The 20,070-nt window shown below is 44.8% G+C and overlaps 1 protein-coding gene across 2 annotated transcripts in view; it reads left to right on the plus strand.

Moving 5' to 3' along the window:
• The window catches only part of LOC139371041 (SLIT-ROBO Rho GTPase-activating protein 3-like), a 117,922-nt gene that overhangs the window by 85,311 nt on the left and 12,541 nt on the right, over positions 1-20,070 (plus strand). The window contains exons 10-19 of one of the 2 annotated variants that reach the window (XM_071111078.1): positions 1,041-1,125; positions 4,574-4,601; positions 5,746-5,848; positions 6,867-6,927; positions 7,584-7,661; positions 7,927-8,061; positions 8,738-8,843; positions 12,163-12,390; positions 13,198-13,271; positions 18,268-18,448. In XM_071111078.1, the coding sequence (XP_070967179.1) occupies positions 1,041-1,125; positions 4,574-4,601; positions 5,746-5,848; positions 6,867-6,927; positions 7,584-7,661; positions 7,927-8,061; positions 8,738-8,843; positions 12,163-12,390; positions 13,198-13,271; positions 18,268-18,448 (1,079 nt within the window). Of the gene's footprint in view, positions 1-1,040; positions 1,126-4,573; positions 4,602-5,745; positions 5,849-6,369; positions 6,401-6,866; positions 6,928-7,583; positions 7,662-7,926; positions 8,062-8,737; positions 8,844-12,162; positions 12,391-13,197; positions 13,272-18,267; positions 18,449-20,070 lie in introns of both variants that reach the window. The other variant, XM_071111079.1, reaches the window with a different exon arrangement.

Here is a 20,070-nt window from a genome sequence, read left to right on the forward strand (position 1 = left end):
GGATAGCTGTCATACCTGCCTGTTATACATAGCTGTCATACCTGCCTGTTATACATAGATTACTACCTGCCTGTTATGGATAGCTGTCATACCTGCCTGTTATGGATAGCTGTCATACCTGCCTGTTATACATATCTGTCATACCTGCCTGTTATGTATAGTTGTCATACCTGCCTGTTATACATAGCTGTCATACCTGCCTGTTATGTATAGTTGTCATACCTGCCTGTTATACATAGCTGTCATACCTGCCTGTTATGGATAGCTGTCATACCTGCCTGTTATACATAGATTCCTACCTGCCTGTTATGGATAGCTGTCATACCTGCCTGTCATACATATCTGTCATACCTGCCTGTTATGGATAGCTGTCATACCTGCCCTGCTATACATAGCTGTCACACCTGTTTGTTATACATAGCTGTCATACCTGCCTGTTATACATAGCTGTCATACCTGCCTGTTATGGATAGCTGTCATACTAGCCTGTTATACATAGCTGTCATACCTGCCTGTTATACATATATGTCATACCTGCCTGTTATACATAGCTGTCATACCTGCCTGTTATACATATCTGTCATACCTGCCTGTTATACATATCTGTCATACCTGCCTGTTATGGATAGTTGTCATACCTGCCTGTTATGGATAGCTGTCATACCTGCCTCTTTTGCCCTAAGATATGCATCCATGTCTCAGGGCAACTGCCTGTTATATCGGTTTCACACTAAAGTGACAAACCTAGCTGTACTACCATAGTCTTTTTCCCTGACTAAAAGGACCTTTAGTGTCAGTTTAGTGCACATCAAAGCCATCAGCCATCAGCCATCACACTATTCCACAAAACACGCATGCTTTGGAAATCACATGGAAATTAGATTATCCTTGGAACAGATTGAATTTGTGCCATTCAGAGTGAGACTGAATGTCTTCTCTGGCCTTTGTGGTGGATAGCGGCCGGCTCTGCCTGTTCCAGTCACATCCCATTAACACTGTTCACTCACTGACACTTTCATCTGGTCTGTCTGGGTTTGCAGAAGTTCAAGGAGTTCCTGAACGGCAGCAATCTCATCATTAAACTGCAGGCCAAGCATGACCTCCTGAAGCAGACATTGGGAGAAGGTAAGTGCCCTAAGTCTCTCCACCAAGGACGTCATGTCTATAGACATCAATGTTAGTTCGACATCCCTTCTCTTAATGTTCCTATTTCTTCTGGTCACAGTGGCGTTAATGACAGGCGCCATGCCTAGTCTGTCAACCCCTAGCTTATAATGAGCCAGGGTTCCCTGGGAAAGGTGATGGGTCTGTAAAATGGCCGCCTTCAGGGCAAGTAGTGTTGTGGTGCGCTTATCTAATGAGGAGAGCTGAACCAGGCTGAAGAGCGAGGACACCATAGGGACTTGTGTCCCCTCAATGGGCAGTAAAACAGGGAAGAGGAGTTCAGTTCATATTCAAAGGCGAGGACTGTAAGTACATCAAAGGTATCATAACGAAACATTATAACATCACAATCACCTCCCCTCTCTGTATGTTGTGCTGTAGCCTCTAGGAGGGTCCTGGAGGAGTCTGGATAATAGAGACCCCCGCCCCTCTCACAGAGGCCCCTCCCAGGGGGACCCTTGTCACCTCAGCCGTGAGCAGTTTACGCCCAATCAATCAGGCTGTCCCAGCTCCCAGCCGCACAGGCCTATCTCCACAGCTGCTGCTGTACCAGGGGTTCACCTAATAGAGAGGGACAGCAGGAGCAACCAGCTGGGGCCGTGTGTGTGCACAGCCACACTCACTCACTCACTCACTCACTCACTCACTCACTCACTCACTCACTCACTCACTCACACTCAGTGTTTCCCCTATGATTTTTTTCAGCAGTGGTGGCAAGGGTGGGTGCATTGCTACTATTATTAGCACAATGACATGCTAGCTGTTCCCATAGACTTCCAGTCATTTAAGTAAACGACAATCCATTTAAAAGGGTGTTTCGGCAGAAATACATAAACAATAACATCATATTTTTTTGCAGTGGTGGCAACAATTTAAATGAATATAGAGGAAACACTGCACTTACACTTACACATACACGCACACACTCCCCCTATTTCAACTCATACACACATACGTGCACACTCTTGTTCAACATGGATTTTTCTCTTTCGTTTAGGCCTCCCGAATGTTCCTCTGTCATCTTCAGATCTCTATGAACTGATAGCTTGAGCATGTTTTCATGTGAACATAGCCCACAGCTGGTTTGTTTGTGTGATTGTGGCTAGGAGCTAGAAACAGCGCAAACGTGTCTGTCTGCGCCATCTTGTTGGTCCAGTGTTGCTGCTGTGTGTATGGGCGTGACATACGGCGTCTGCAGGTACCAAACATGTTTCATTATTGAGGTGATCAGTCAGCCCTGCTCATTAAGCATGTGTATGTTCAATCAGGCCTGCTCATTAAGTGTGTGTGTGCGCGCGTGCGTTTTTAGTGACCATGGAGAATACCACATGGTGCACACATCAGACCTAGCTGTATAGATTACTAGAACACTATGTCTACATTGAAACTACTCAACATGGCTAGGACAGCTGCATACCCTCCTGGGTTCTAGCTGGAAATCACAGATCTCCATGAATATCTACAGTTAACGCAGGTAGAATTCACAGACAGTTATAAAAAACACACCATTGTGATGATTAATTGCCTATTATCAGGTTATGTAGCTGTAGGTTGATTTGTTGGTTTAGAATACTGAAACCCTGAGTTAGCAGTTTTTACATAAAGCATTCGGCTCATTTAGCAAAGGTACTTCAGTCACCAATTGACCCTTTAATAATCCCCGCCCCATAATTTGGGGCAATTTATCGCAATCGAATGAATAGCAGCTGTTGTCAAGATGACACCTTGGACATGCTCACGTTTAAATCCCATGAAAGCCAGTGAGGGCTAGGGCAAACATTTTGAGTTTTCTTTTAAAAATTTTTTTTTTTTAATGGCTAAATAATTCAATAGTGCACTAGGAGTACTTGCTACTGTAATTCCTGAAATGCAGAACCTGTTAATTAAGTATTTTTTGAATCCAGAATTATACTTTTTTTAAGCTTCATTGTTTGCTGGCTCTGCTGGTTAGCTAGCTCTCTGTCTCACTAGCCACTTAATATAACTTGTTTTCTCAAATGTATGTTCCTAACATTGCTATTTGCTGTCAGCATCAGGATACGATTTGAAGGCAGTAGTTTGCTCCAAAAGTGATTATAGCTTTGACTGTATGCTGACAGGTAATTACACAAACATAATTTTACCAGGTTCCCGTGAAGCAATTGTAATGATAGTCCACCACAATAGTTTCCAATAGTTTCCTGATTAACAAGGGGTAGTCTGTGTTTAATTTCATTGTGTATTAAAAACACAGTTTGAGATCATTGTGAGGGGATTTCACTAGTGGTTTAATGGGGAATTGGGCTTTCGAAAAGGTTGTCCAAGGTTGCAACAGTAACCAAAGGGGGCGGGGCTTAGCAAAGGGTAAAATGCTACTGTGTTCTTGCAGTTACAATGAGACACTTAAATCCTTATGTTTGGATATGAAATTAAAACTGAATTTGTATAGCCAGCCTGTGCTTTGCCCATGCTGGAGAAAGGGGGTGTAATTTCTGGGTTCATTAAGCTGAGCTAGGCTAGACTATCACTCACTGGAATGACTGGCAGGAAATGCACTGTTGTTTCTCCACATGAACGCTCCAGAGACCACACTGCTAGTCTCATCTACTGCCAACATTATGCATAGAGAAATGGGTCAGTCATCACTCTCGTCTCTCATTCTAAAACTGATAGAAAGGGAACAACAGAATGCTAGAATAGTGTGCTGTTAGAGCTTGTTGTACACAATGAGGCACATTCAGTCAATGCTCAATGGATTATATTTAAAAGACAAAGGGCCTTTCTCAACGCCAGCTAATAAACTCTATTTATTAACTATTGGCTGTTAAAGCTAGTGGGAGGACCTTTCTGACACATACGAATAACAGTAATAAGGACTGACTGAATTCTTCATTGCCTAACCTATACTCAATGTCTTGTCTTTACCTGATGCTCTACTAGCAAGGTGTGTTGGTTGTGTGTGCGTCTGTGTGCCTGTGTGTGTGCGTGCGTGTGTGTGTGAGAGAAAGACAGAGCGAGAACATTTATTTGTGAAAGTGTGTGTGTTTGGGTTGGGTTTGATGTTTTTGCGTGCCCATGTGCTACTGTGTGTGTGTTGAGACGTGCGCAGGGCTTCGGGACAAAGGGCTCAGTGAGCCGGTGCAGACATCGCTCAGTGTCACCAGTTAGAGATGCACCCCCAGTCCCCAGAGCCCCTTTTCTTCCTTGAGGGAGCAGGCCTGCACCCTACAGGGTCCCCTATGAGGTTTCTATGGTGACAGCTCAATGCATTTGTCTCAAGGATGCTGTTGTCCCTAGACCATTCAGCTCTCTCTCAATAGCTCTGACTAGTCCCATGAAATCCTTCACTGAGCCCTGGTAGAGGAGCTGGAGTCAGCCTGCGCACTGTGCATATTCTTAATGACATTTCTTTCTTGTTCTGTGTTTGCAGGAGAAAGGGCTGAATGTGGGACTACGAGGTAAGGTGTCTTAAGATTAACTAAACCATTTCAAACACCCTGCCTTTGACCGAACTACTCTCATGGTGCATGCAATAAAATATATATTATACGGTTATTTGATTTCAGTGGGTGTCTAATAGAAAATAAAGAAAAAAACCACTGCAGATCATACAGTATGGAGTTCTCGGAGCATCTTGTTCACAGACATCCATTGTTTAATACTTCATTAACCTTATTGCCAGGAGTTAATACAAATCTAAGCATCATGTGTTGCAACGATGAGCCACAATGAGCAGAATGGTTGAGGCTGTGTTTAGAGTTCCGGCTGGATGGCAGAGAGGAGAGTGCTGTGTGTCACTGATCTGTCCGTCTCTGGGAAGGGCTTCAGGGCCGCAGTGCAGATGGATCAGGAATGATGGGTAGCTGTTAGTGTGTGTTTGGGTGGGTGGGGTTGGGGGGCAGGCCCTGAATAGGAAACCTGAACATTGTCAGCTCTACCTCCCTCTGAGGGCAAATTACCAACTCGGTGTGTGTGTGAGAGAGAGATATTAATGAAGGAAATCCCAAGGTGTATTTTAACAGTTTCGATAAGTTTCGATAAGGCCTAAATAAGTGTTTGGAGTGCTACTTTGGTTTGCCCTGGCCGTGACGGGACTTGTAGAAATACCACTGGTCTGATAACCACACTGTAATTTATTTGTGAGGGATAACCTGAACTATCAGCAGGTGTGCTTGATTTTATTAGTTCTGGTTAATAATGTTTACATTATGCTATACATTAGGAGTTTTCAATACGTCAGTCATAGTGGGTCTTATAAGGGGCCCGAAGCCTCCGGCCATAGAGCCACTCAGGGACCTCCCAGCAGCAAGGCCTGGCGCAGACTAGCACTGCTTAGGGGTTAATTACAGGGCAGAGCCATCAGGTTTAAATAACACACATCAGTAATAAAACGTCTCGTTTTGGTTGAATTTTCAACATTTAGATGTGGATCACTTCCTCCTGCCTACACACATTTCCTCTTGATAAACAGAGTACAGGGGGACATTTTGGAAGGTGGAAATCTATTGAGAGATGATGTTTTCATACCTGCATTTCAGCCTTGCGTGTTCGTTTCACAGCATATGGTGTTTTTGTTCCCCTCCTCACCCGCCATCTCCTCAGGCCCCCCACTCTCCCCCCTAAACCACAGAAAATGCGGAAGCCTAGGCCACGCTCAGTCTATAACCATAAGCTGTTTAACGGCAATATGGAGACATTCATCAAGGTACCCCCCCCCCCACACACACGCACACAATGGGTTGTGTGAATGAGCAACCCGGTGGGGCTAAAGGAGGAGGCCCGCTCTCCTTCTCTCTCCCTCTCTCTCGCTCCTCCTGCTCACTGCTCTCCCTCATCCTGTAACCACTGTCCTTAACCTCACCTCCACTTCCTCTGTTCCCTTGGCTCTGACGATGCACACAGGCAGGGTGGCAGTGGGTTAGTGTCTCCCTATTCTTTCAGATGGAGCCATAGCACAGATTCTCCTCTGCTTATCTTCCGACGTGAGGATACTGCGTATCATAGTCCCCATAATGGCTACACAGAGGTCCCTGTGCTAGTTGATTCCATCGATGCACCCACATCTCACTGCAACTCAAGCCCTCCCAGTGGCCCCTGACCTGTGCTTATCCTCCAGGCCTCCGAATGGGGCTCTTTCTGTCTATCTGTCATCTGTGCTTCTCTAACTGTGTTGCCTCTCTGCCTCCCTCCCTCTGCACCTCCTTGCTGTGCTGCTTTCTGTCCCAGGGGAAGACGGAATGCCCGTACCCGCAACCAGGTACTATCAGTGGGGGTTGGTAGGACGGGAGGTAGGGCGCGTGGCACGGTGCTGTAGAGTGGGCCTACTGAAAACTATTACCACAAACAGCTCTACATGCCTATTCCTGCTTTCCTCCACACGCAGTCGTACTAATGAGCTCCAATAGCATGTCACTGCTGCTCCTCTTGTTTCATGACTGCTTGCTTGCTGTAACAGGGGGCTGTGAATAGTAATGATTTCTATCTGTTATTTTAATCCTGCTCATATGAATGCTGGTGGACACTGCTGTTTATGAAGCATTTAGTTTATCAAGCTAATTGGTTGTTATGTACAGAATGCTAAATGTTTTTATTATGCTGTGCTGCTTCACATAAGCAACAGAATCTATCAATATGGCCAGTACAGAATGTGTGGTTTTCTAGTCACTGTATAAGTGTGAGTCATCCATGCTTTGCTCTTACTATTGCCATGATTTATCTTTCAGGACTCCGGTCAACCTATTCCACTTGTGGTGGAGAGCTGTATTCGACACATCAATTTGTATGGTAAGTCTAGTAGAATCACACCTTACTGATGGCTTCTACCATTTAACAGTATTCAAAACACCAGTAGAAAGCTGTGAACTCCGCTGTGAACTCTTCATATCTCATAACAGATGACAGAACCTCTGGGTAGAGGTAATCCATTTACTAAAACATCTCCAGGTGTTGAGACAAACCTGCTATGATTTAAAACCTCAGCCCCATGTGCTCTCAGCTTGGAAAACGTGACAGTAGCGTGGCAGCACATCACGCATAGGGACTTCTGACAGGACCCTTGGTCTTTGTTTACTAAATCAGTCCAATCTTCCCTTCCTTCCTCCTCATATCTTCATCCTTCTGTCCACCTCCACATCTGACTCCAGCCAAAGTGGTGTAGCCTCCAGGCCTGTAACCCCCACCCCTCCCCCTCCCTTCCCTACCCCCTAGACCTAATGAAACCCCCACAAACTGATTAGGGGTTCTCTAACAGAAACCATATGCGGCAGACCGACCGAGGGGCCCTCTCCTTGAAGAAGAAAAAACACACGTCCCGTCACGACTAAATTACATTTCCTGCTCTCTGTTGTGTGTTTTCCATTGGTCTTTCATATAGCGGCCGTTTGGGTGTGGGGATAATGGTGGGTTCAGACTCAGTATTATGTTTCTATGTGTTGTTGCAGGGCTCCAGCAGCAGGGCATATTCCGCGTGCCTGGATCCCAGGTGGAGGTCAATGATATTAAAAACTCATTTGAGAGAGGTAGGTCCCCAGTGAGATTGGGGGTAATTGGTAATAGATTAGATTTCTGTTTCTCTCCTACAGCTCAGGATCAATAACATGACAAACCCATTGAATGTCAGCCATACAGTAGATACCTGTTATTTTCTATTATATAAGATCTACGTGTAGCAAGCAATCATTTTTTATTCAGATTTACGGTAATGAAGTCTTCATTGTTTCACTGATTCAGTTCTGTTGCTGTGGTCAGAACTATTAACTCTACTCTGCTCTATTGTTTGGCTAGGTGAAGACCCATTGATTGATGACCAGAATGAACATGACATCAACTCAGTGGCAGGGGTCCTCAAGCTGTACTTCAGGGGTCTGGAAAACCCTCTGTTCCCCAAGGAACGCTTCCTGGACCTCATGTCTACTATCAGTGAGTAGACTCTAAAGCCCTACCTTATACTCTTGGTCAATGTAGTAAATGTGTTCAGGGTAACTGAAACCCTACCCATCTGGCTGGTGAAATAGCACCATTGGGGCTTTGGTTACAGTACATGCCTTTTGGATTATTCCCCGTCCGTCACTGAGTAGAGATTGAGTCAGAATAGAAGAGAGAGAAGCCAACATCCGGCTCCAAAGATACATCATCAATCCCCACCACAACACCCTAATCACACTGCTTTATGGGAGGGGTAAGTTAGGGACGAGAGGCACGCAGCGCAGCACATGGAAACAATCTCAACACCACGGCTGTCTGCCTGCCTGTGATTTAATAGAAACCCAATAGGAAGAGAGGAGCGATGGGGCCACGACAGTCTACTAACTGAGCACAGCCTTGCTGTATTTCCCCCTGCCCCAGATAGCCCAGTCACTCAAATCACCATATCCTCTGGTTTAAACGAGGTGGGGATATCTATTAATGATAGGACTGTTCGTGTTGTCATTACTGTACCCGCAGTATGACTGCCAGGCCCTTGATAAGGTCGACTCATTCTGTGTATTTAGTAGATCATGGCGGTGTAGTGGAGCATAATGTTGCCCTGTATTAATATGGAGTGTTTTTATTTTCCTCCCATGTCATGACACTCTCTGATCCTCCTCTGTTTCAGAGCTGGAGTCTGGAGCTGAGAGAGCGCATCACGTCCAGCAGATTATTGTGACTCTTCCTCGCGCCGTCATCATCGTCATGAGATACCTGTTCGCTTTCCTCAATCAGTAAGTCGGCCGTATTGACATAAGTCACGTTTTACAGTCCTCTGTTTTTTAATAGAGTCCCTGTAACAGACTACCTATACACTAACCTGTACTAGACTACATATACACTAACCTGTACCAGACTACCTATACCCTAACCTGTACCAGACTACATATACCCTAACCTGTACCAGACTACCTATACCCTAACCTGTACCAGACTACCTATACACTAACCTGTATCAGACTACCTATACACTAACCTGTACCAGACTACCTATACACTAACCTGTACCAGACTACCTATACCCTAACCTGTACCAGACTACCTATACACTAACCTGTACCAGACGACCTATACACTAACCTGTACCAGACTACCTATACCCTAACCTGTACCAGACTACCTATACACTAACCTGTACCAGACTACCTATACACTAACCTGTACCAGACTACCTATACCCTAACCTGTACCAGACTACCTATACACTAACCTGTACCAGACTACCTATACCCTAACCTGTACCAGACTACCTATACACTAACCTGTACCAGACTACCTATACCCTAACCTGTACCAGACTACCTATACATTAACCTGTACCAGACTACCTATACACTAACCTGTACCAGACTACCTATACACTAACCTGTACCAGAGTACCTATATACTAACCTGTACCAGACTACCTATACACTAAGGGCATACAGTTTAACGGGATGGGGTAAAAGTATAAAATTATAACTTTTATACACATTTGAGAGTCTTGGGGAATAGAAAAATCACTGTATTGCACTACATCAGCAAGACTTGTGAACCTCTGCTGCAGCAGCCAGAGGAAATGGCATTACTTTCCAAAGAATTGAACAGCCCTACTGTTCACGTCCTATTTACCACCGCGTCTGTCGGCAGAGCTTTAGAACATGTTTACGGGCCCGCTTGGAAAGTCATCCCTCAACCCAGTAATATACCTGCCCTGTTTTATTGGGCTGTTATTTTATACTCCTTTTGCTTGGCTCCCCTGCAGAACAAAGAGTTTGATTCCACATCCTGACTTTTACCTCCGTGTTTGATCCCCCCCCACTCAGACAGAGTTTGGCTCTGGGCCAGCTGTAGGTCTTTACTGCTTCTCTCCAGCGCCACACCACTCTGCTTGGATCATGAGCCCCTCTTAAAGTAGATGAGGGTGAAGATACTGTAGGCCTGCTACCTAACTAGGATGCTGCTGGAAGGAAGGATGGTCTCACTGCCCCCCAAACCAGGATGGCTTATTAATATTGGCTACTATTTGGGGTGGTAGGTAGCCTAGTGGTTAGAGCGTTGGGCCAGTAACTGAAAGGTTGCTGGATCGAATTCCCGAGCTGACAAGGTAAAAAATCTGCCGCCCTGCCCCTGAGCAAGGCAGTTAACCCGCTGTTCCCCCGCAGTCCGTCATTGTAAATAATTATTTGTTCTTAACTGATGTCGTGTCTTTGGCTATGCCGGATTAAGTGATATGACATGCTATTCTATAAAATCCTTTCTCCGTGATTAATATTACCTGATTGAGCTAATCATGTAAATGTAATTAACTACAGAGCCAGGGCACCACAAAATAATATTTATAGAGCTGTTATTCCCGAATAAACTCTTAAAGACCTAGTAATATTTTACATCAATAGCAGTCAATATTAATTGTCACCTTAATTCAGTCTCATCTGAAAGTTGTAAATTCTTGGTTATCTTCACGAACCCTGGCTAACAAGTTGAATCAGCAATACAAAATTGGGTATAATTATTTATTTACTAAATACCTAACTAATCACACAGAATTACACATACACATAATTTATCATAACTTGATTACAAATGACGTCATAAAGGAAAACATCCCTAGCGGGCGAAACAGATATGACAGCTTGTTACACAAAAGAAAAGGGCTGGGTTTGAGTGAAAGAGCGGGAAGACTGAGTAACAAAAGAAGAAGCTGTGCTATCGTAAATACAGTATCTTATGCATTCTAAATTACCGCCCATTTGGAAAAGGAAAATGCAATAAATATTTACTCTGAGCTGCGCTTCAGTAGGTTGGTGGTAGATGGAAGGCCGTGTTGCCAAACCGAGTCCTTTGTCCTTTGAAGAATGTTGTAGTAATGTCATTGTGTGATAGACGGGATACTCTGTCTGTTCCTTCCTAACCCTCGTTTGCAGCTGCTGTTGCTAAATCAACAGCTAGGAGGTATCACTTCTGTAGTGAATAAGAGTTCAAAGTTCATACCATTCGCCATCAAAGCTCACGCTGATGTTGTCTTCATTCTGTAGTTATTATCTGAACCATTCTGACATCAGACCGTCGTCCTCACATCCTCGGAACAGGAGGTTACATTTTCGTCAAGGCTTTATATAGTGGAGCGAGAAGAATGTGTCTGAAAAGTTTTATAACCCATGACTCTTCACAGGGGCGGGCCACTGATTGAGCAGAGCCCTAACCTTATGAAAACACAATTCTCACATTTTAGAAGCTAAAATCACATTTCATTCCATCACAAATAATTTCATATTCAAACATTTAAATTAAACAACAATTCCATGTAAATCCGATAACTCTGATGTGTAGACTTTCCACTGTAGAGTTTATGTCATCTTATCATTGATGAGAATGTCTCAGATGACAACCGAACTGACATCATATTCATTAAGTACCACTGCATATGTTCAATTGGTCGGGTTACCAGAATATAGTTAATTTCCCCCCACCTTCTGATGTTCCCAGAATCTCTATGTTAACCAAGGGGTTTTCAAATGTAACATCAGTAGGGTAGAGAGAGGAAAAAGGGGGAGAGGTATTTATGACTGTCATAAACTTATCCCCCAGGCCAACGTCATGACACTGACTTGCCTAGTTAAATAAAGGTTCAATTAAAAAAGTATATATAACTGTTAAACTGTAAAGTATATATAATTGTTAAACTGTGAAGTTAGAAGGGCAGGCTTGTTAATGCTGGATAGGTGTGAGAATCTAGGTGACAACTAAACAGGGAGACTGAGGAATGTTCTAGCTAAACTGGGATGTTGAGGGTTAAGGTAATGGGGTTTAAGGATGTACTTACTAAGCTGTGGTTGAAGACTGATTCCAAGCCAACAGGTAGTAGAGGAGATGATGCAGATCTCAAATCTGTCTAGAGTCCAGACTCTAAGCACAGTATAAGCATTTTGGAAACGTATATATTCTACAGGCTAACAAGTAACTATAAGTACGTTTAAAATGGAATCAACCGTCAGCCAGATTTTCATCTCTTAATGTAAACATGACCTAATTGTTCACCCCACTCACTCAAACCTCTTCCCTTCCATCCAGTCTGTCCCAGTACAGTGATGAGAACATGATGGATCCCTATAACCTGGCCATCTGCTTTGGACCCACCCTGATGCCCATCCCCGACGGACAGGACCCTGTAGCCATCCAGGCACACGTCAATGAGGTCATAAAGACCATCATCATCCACAACGAGGTCATCTTCCCCAGCCACCGCGAGCTGGACGGGCCGGTCTATGAGAAGTGCATGACTGGAGGAGAGGAGTACTGGTGGGTAGCAGCTAGACCTGGGAGGACAAAACCTTTAAGACAAGCACTGAAGACATACAGTATGGCTAAGGCCAAAGCAGTAATACTGTAGCTGGTGTAACCCTGGGTTTAGCAGCAGTACATACTGCTGCTGGTGGATCGAGCACATGGTAGGATCTCAGCCATACAACAGCTACAGTATGAGCCTGCTCGAGAATGTGGTGAGAAGAGGGGAATTTAGAGTGTAGGTAGAGATGGTATTTTCGGGTGGTATTTCCTTCAGCACTTGCTTTTACAGACACTGCTTAGATATAATACCCTAAGATACTTACTTTTATTTAGGGGCTGGAAATGTAGAATGGTATACATTTACTTCAAGAGCCAATCTGTCTGGAAAGATACATTATGTAACTGTTTAAATTGTCTTTTCTCTTTCTTGCCTTTTATCCCATTGTTCATGATACAAATGCTCCAAAGTAAATGTAGAACGGAATATTTCCAGTGCACAGACTGCAATATTACTGCTTGGGAATGTTTTGCATCTCAAAACTCACAGGGATGGCGTACAAGCCAGTATGTACAGTTAAATGAAGCTGGTCCAACTAACATGTAGCTGGTACTTCCTGGAGAAATATGATGATATAAACGCCCCTTAGTTCAAATAAGAATTCACTTTGGAACAGATCCAAGTATGACCTGTAACTCATCTTTCCGGGAGGAGGCATTCGTTTAGATTAGTTAGCCTACGCATGTGTTGTGGGTGTGTCTGAGTTGACCATTGATTGACTGTCCATCTCTCTCTCTCTCTCTCTCTCTCTCTGTCCACAGTGACAGCCCCCACAGTGAGCCAGGCACCATCGATGAGGCTGACAATGGGACTGAGCCACACACCAGTGAAGACGGTCAGTAACAGGGAGTTCCTTTACTTCTTCAGACCCTGGTACCCTAGAGGAGATGTTTGGGTGATTGACTTAGATAAATGTGTAGCAGCTAGCTGGCTACACAGCTAATCTTTATCAAGCAGTTTGCTGTTGCAGAACTCCAAAAGCTTCTGTTGTCTCCCATTTCACTAGCTACTCTCTATGTTGTTTTTGGTTTTGTAATTGAATTGCTGTTTAGCCATGTGGTCATACTTTACACTACTAAAGTATGACATAACAGCACAGTCTGTTCTGTCTATGTTAAAGATGGAGGGTTGGTTGTGTCTGGTAGTCCTGCTGTCGGTGTCTGTCTGCCTCCCCAGGCAGGTACTCTGCTGTGTACTGCAGCACTGTAGGTCTGTGTCTGGACTGGACCTCCCATTTTAATTGCGATACGATGCAAAAACAGCCAATGTACTGTAGCCGTGAGTTAACATTCAGCTTAATATATACATTCATGCAATGAGCCGTTCAGTATTAAAGAGGTGAGGCAGGACAGGGGCAGTGATTTATCTATGTACCTCTAGATGTCTCCCATAGAGACGGACAGATTGATCTGTAATATCAATTACAACAGCAGATGAATCATACATTTGAGCTAATGAGCCCTTGATATAAGGTTGTAAAAGTTTGTTTTTTAAAGTTGTATGTGGTTGTTTCGAAGCCAGAGGTATTCCGTGTGATGGTTGAATGGGCTCAGTATGAATCTGATCTGGAGTGTAAGAAGGCTGTGTAGATGGAGTTGCCCTGAGCTCTGACTGACCTTATTCTGTGTGTTCTTTAGACTGAAGGAGAGAACTAGGCACAGCTCAGACTGTGACAGCTTAGGGCTGCAAAGGAGCACATCATGCTTGAAGGCGGAGACAAGGTTGTGTGTACATTGTGGGCAACCCCCACCTCTCTCATCTCTCTTTCTCTCTCTCTCTCTCTCTCTCTCTCTCTCTCTCTCTCTCTCTCTCTCTCTCTCTCTCTCTCTCTCTCTCTCTCTCTCTCTCTCTCTCTCTCTCTCTACCTCCGCGTGTAGCTTTCTCCCTCTCCCCTTGTAGCGTCCTCTCTCTCTCTCCCCTTGTAGCGCCCTCTCTCTCTCTCTCTCCCCTTGTAGCGTCCTCTCTCTCTCTCTCCCCTTGTAGCGCCCTCTCTCTCTCTCTCCCCTTGTAGCGCCCTCTCTCTCTCTCTCTCCCCTTGTAGCGCCCTCTCTCTCTTTCTCTCCCCTTGTAGCGTCCTCTCTCTCTCTCCCCTTGTAGCGTCCTCTCTCTCTCTCTCCCCTTGTAGCGTCCTCTCTCTCTCTCTCCCCTTGTAGCGTCCTCTCTCTCTCTCTCCCCTTGTAGCGCCCTCTCTCTCTCTCTCTCCCCTTGTAGCGTCCTCTCTCTCTCTCTCTCCCCTTGTAGCGCCCTCTCTCTCTCTCTCTCTCCTCTTGTAGCGCCCTGTCTCTCTCTCTCCCCTTGTCGCGCCCTCTCTCTCTCTCTCTCCCCTTGTAGCGTCCTCTCTCTCTCTCTCTCTCTCTCTCTCTCTCTCTCTCTCCCCTTGTAGCGCCCTCTCTCTCTCTCTCTCTCTCTCTCTCTCTATCTCTCCCCTTGTAGCGTCCTCTCTCTCTCTCTCCTCTTGTAGCGCCCTCTCTCTCTATTTCTCCCCTTATAGCTCTCTCTCTCTCTCTCTCTCTCTCTCATTCCCTCTCATCTATCTTTCCCTCTCATCTATCTTTCTTCAGCAATAGTAAACAGGTCCCATGGGACTTCCTCCTTTGTGCTTTTGTATTTTCCTGGTAGTCCTCATAGCCCTGACAGAATAATTGGGCTAAAGCTTAACACACTCAGGGAAACCATAACACTAGTCAGTCACAACACCAGAGATACTACTGTATCTGCTGGCTCTCAATGGTCAGACCCAATCATACTGCTGTATGCCAGGCTAGGGTAACAATATTGGGGAGCCCAATCTGTAGTGATGGGTGTGTCAGTAATGAGTGCTGACACCCTCCCCAGCCCTCTGAACCAAACAGCAGAACAAAGGCTGACTGCCCCACACTGCATGGGGAGAACTGGGAGGAGAGTACAGAGGCACAGCCAGCCAGGGCAGGGCCCTTGGCGCTGGATCGTGGTCTCCCTCTGTTTAATTAGTGTGCTTGGAGAGAATGAGAGTCACATGGTCCTGTCTTGGCTCTTCTCAGACCTGAGGCGATACTGCCCTCCACAGCCCGGCCCTCAAAATGAGTCTGGAGAAATGGCCGCCCAGCAAGACACAACCACACTTTCTACTTGAAGCTAGAACTAAAGGACTACATGAATACTATATAAATCAGAGAACCACAAAGTGGGCCGAGTTTGACTGTTGTGGCCTTCAGCTTGTTTGTTGATTCTGAGTATTTGTTCTTTAGTGGAGAACAAAATAGTCATATTGTGATGATCAGACATACATGTGATGAACTGCCAAAATAAACTTAAAGTGTCTTAATAGAGCGTTTAGCCACCACGAGCCACCAAAACAGCGTTAATGCGCCTTGGCATAGATTCTATAAGTGTCTGGAACTCTATTGGAGGGATGTGACACCATTCTTCCACGAGAAATTCCATCATTTGGCGTTTTGTTGATGGTGTTGGAAAATGCTGTCACAGGCAGTTCAATTGAGTTGAGATCTGGTGACTGAGATGCACAAACTCACCCTTTAAAACCCCTTTGAGACCCCTCTTTTAAAGCCAAAATAAGCATGATGGGATGTTAATTGCTTAATTAACTCAGGAACCACATCTGTGTGGAAGCACCTGCTTTCAATCTACTTTGTATCCCTCATTTACTGAAGTGTTTCCTTTATTTTGGCAGTTACCTGTACATGTGTTATTGTGTTTCTGAGGAAGAGCTCTACTTAAGTGGTCTAAAAGCCTCAGGCTGAATCTACTCTTGGAACGAGGGGGACAAAGAGAGACAATGTTACCCTGTCTCTGTCCTTCTACCTCGCTCTCTCCTCCCCTTTCCTCCTCTCTCCTCTTCCTCTTCCTCTTCCTCCCTCACTCTCCCTGTTTCTGTAGGTAATTTCACCCCTGGATGGAGCTCCTAATGGAACTGATTGGGCTTTCTGGTTGGCTTGGAGATTTCCTGCTGGGAGACTATTTATTTTATACATGTGCTTAACCCCGGCTGACTCCTGCTCTGTCTATCTGGTCTGGCCCATAGAGACACAATGAGGTGTGGCTGTAGTACCAGTGGCCAAGGCCATCCTGCCACGCACACACACACACACCCCCTCCACCCGGTCAGGGAAATCTAGATGGGACATCTGACAGCCTGGGGACTAGCTTAGATCCCTTTAGCATTTTGAACACTCACTACATGTGCATATCTCTATGGGACATGTCCCCAAGCAAAAATGTGTTTCTCTAGGTTGTGTGTGTCCCAAGTCATCAGGCTCTTTGTGTGATTGATATCAGCTTGGACGCAGGGTGTGGGCATGCGTCCGTGCGTGCGTGGCAATACCTCCCCCTCACCCGTCATACCCCCTCCCCTGGCACCGTCCCTGTGGGATAGAGGTCTTGTAGCAGAGACCAGTCTGCTAATCTCCTCTGGTCCAGTGTTGAATGGTGACTGATGTTTGCTTACGGACAACTAAAGCCTGTGCCTTTGTGTGTCTGTTCTCTCAAGAGGCTAGCAACAGCGTGAAGGTTGGTTCTTCTGGCTATTGGTGTGTGCTCAGTGTGTGAGTAGTTTGGTGTGTTGGGACCCATAATGCCATTTAAAGGACCAAGTCATTTGATTGTCAACCAGTCTATTAGCTGTTAGGATAGTAGTGTTCACTGATCAGAATACAGTGTTACCCTTGAGCAGAGTTGTGATGTCCTCATTGGTGGCACTGGTGTTGATTGCACGGCAAATGCTCCAGTTTTAAATAATCACTGACAGTGTTACATTTAACACTGGGCAGGTGTCTATACAGGTCCACACTTTTCAGTGTTAAATTAACACTGCTTAGTTCTGATGCTGTTACACTCTGTCAGTGTTAGGGAATTAACACTTTTAGGGTTATGCAATAACCCTTAAATTATTTTTAACCATTACGCAAAGACGTCCGTATCTCTTGACAAGGTCGCTCGTGTTGGATTAAGGACATTTGTTAGTGACAGAGACATGGTTGTTGAATTCATTCATTTTCAGTACTGTGGACTTCGTCAACTGAGTTCCTACAGGAGGCGAATGTTATCATTCAAATTAATCTCTTTAGGACACTACATTAAATATCGTAAGGCCTGCTGTGTTAGGAACCTCCTGGTTTACAGGCCACATCAGGACTGCAAGTCACATTATGCTGGCTTGCAAAATCTGATAATGATGGGCGTGGTTTTGATGAGAAATTTTTACTCTCCACAGAATAAAACTGACACAATCACACTCAACACTGGGGTTCTTTTATACCAGAGTGAATCAACACCAGAAATGTTACACCGAAAAATCAACACTAGATAACACTGGCCAATTTGCTCGGTGGAACTCAATGACAGGTCATCCTCAACTCACAACAATGCTTGGAATCTACGTGTATCACTCAAACAGTATAACCATCCCCTCTGTTAGAAAATTGTTTATATTGTAATGCTGCATCTCGTTTTATTTCTCTTCAACTCAGATATTTCCTCTTCTCGCTCTTTGTCTCTCAAAGACTTCTGTGTCTTTTGAAGGTCTGAAGAACAAACTGAGCCATTAAATTGAGCCCCCAGGCAATCACAACTCTCTACTATACTCTGGAGTTGATCACAGACCACGAGGCCTGAGGCCATTGTCTGAGAACATGAAGACATATTCTCATTGTTTGGCCACATGGTTTAGGTCTTAGTAATTAGAGCAAGGGGCTCCTTATTCCAATTAATGAACTCAGGTCAGGCTACTCTGTCCACACATCTCAATAGGGTGTGAGATATGTTACAACACCTGGAAATGAAGCTGGTCCAGGTTGTGACTGATGTTTCTCTCCCTTTGTTCTTTATTTCCACAGAGGTGGAGCAGATTGAGGCCATAGCTAAGTTTGACTATGTGGGGCGCACCCCCCGGGAGCTGTCCTTTAAGAAGGGGGCGTCGCTGCTGCTGTACCACCGCGCCTCTGAGGACTGGTGGGAGGGCCGGCACAATGGCGTGGACGGACTGATCCCACATCAGTACATAGTGGTGCAGGACCTGTGAGTAACAACCATTCATAAACATGATCATCAGCGATGGATGAAGAGCAGTTTGACAATAAATCTGTAAGACAGTCAATTATTCTGTCAGACAGGCAGGAAATAGTCAGTCAGTTAATCAGGTGTTTTATAAACTGGGGAGTCATTTCAAGTGGCAGTTGTATCAAAAGCTTTCTCTTGTGTTTTGATGTCATTAGTCACACACCAATAACACTCATGGAAGATCCTTGACTGAATATCACAAAGGCACAGATAAATCATTCAAATCATGCCTGATATGTTAGCTCAAAGACACTTCACTGACAATTGTACCTTTAGTGGTAACACATATTAATGAAATGTGGATTTGATGTCAGTCAATGAGGCAGAAGTAAAGATGCTAAAGAGAAGGCCAGAGCGTGCTTTAAGTTTACAACTCAAATGAATTAATTGAAAACACCCTCAGATAGTAATTCCCGGTATAAATGTACGCAATAATTTTAAAGATGAGCCACTTAGTATACAGTTGGAGCTTTCTTGTGAAACTGTTCTCCACTTTCTCCTCCCTCCTTAATCCTCCACCTCCTACCCCTCCCTCCTTCCTTTCTGCAGACGACTTTGTCAACCACTTTGAAAAAAAGGTTGATGATATCCACTCCTCATTCACTCAGCCTACTGAGTCCACTGATCCCACTCACACAGAACTACCCTACGCCTTGACCTCTTTCTCCCCTCTCTTTCCAGATGAAATCCTGCGACTAGTGATGTCCGGCCGCCCAACAACCTGCCCACTTGACCTCATCCCCTCTTCCCTTTTCCAGACAATCTCTGGAGACCTCCCATTCCTCTCTTCCTTCCTCAACTCATCCCTTACAAATGGCTGCGTCCCTTCTGACTTCAAGATGGTCAGAGTTGCTCCCCTCAAGAAACTTGACCCCTCTGATGTCAAAAACCACAGACCAGTATCTCTTCTTTCTTTGCTTTCTAAAACACAGTCTGCTGTCTCTGACCAACTCTCTCGATATCGCTGTCAGAATGATCTTCTTGACCCCTATCAGTCAGGCCTCAAGGTGGACACCGTAAACCATCAGATCCTCATCCAAACCCTTGAGACCCTTTCAGGCATCTCACTTGACAGGTCGTTCCTACCTGGCAGGTCATTTTTACCAGGTGGCATGGAGAGGATCTGTGTCTGCACCACGTGCTCTCACTACTGATGTCCCCTCTGTAGTGCTGAGCGATTAACAGAAAATGTTGTTGACCAACGTCAGTTCAATTACTTTAATTGCATTTAGTTTCTCGAAATAAAAAAAATTCACTAGATAAATCAAGTCAATAACTAAGTGGGATGGTGGGCTGAAGGGAGTTTTCATGAAACAAATATTTGTGCCTTTTTCCGTCTCGGACAGAGATGGATACACTTTTAAGCCTGTTACGTTAGGTTAGATAACCACAGACCGCATGAGAGAGGAGTGTACAGAACACCAATATGAGAGAGTGGGATAGAGACAGTTTGTGAAAGTATGCCTTATTTACTTTGAAGAACTAGTAAGATGGTTTGTCAGACAGCTCTGCAGCATGCTAGCCTAGCTAAATAGGATGACTGAAGACAGTATAGTATTGGGAGCATGAGATAAAGTTGG

Source organism: Oncorhynchus clarkii, chromosome 17 (genome assembly GCF_045791955.1).
Source record: "Oncorhynchus clarkii lewisi isolate Uvic-CL-2024 chromosome 17, UVic_Ocla_1.0, whole genome shotgun sequence".
Lineage (NCBI taxonomy): Eukaryota > Metazoa > Chordata > Actinopteri > Salmoniformes > Salmonidae > Oncorhynchus > Oncorhynchus clarkii.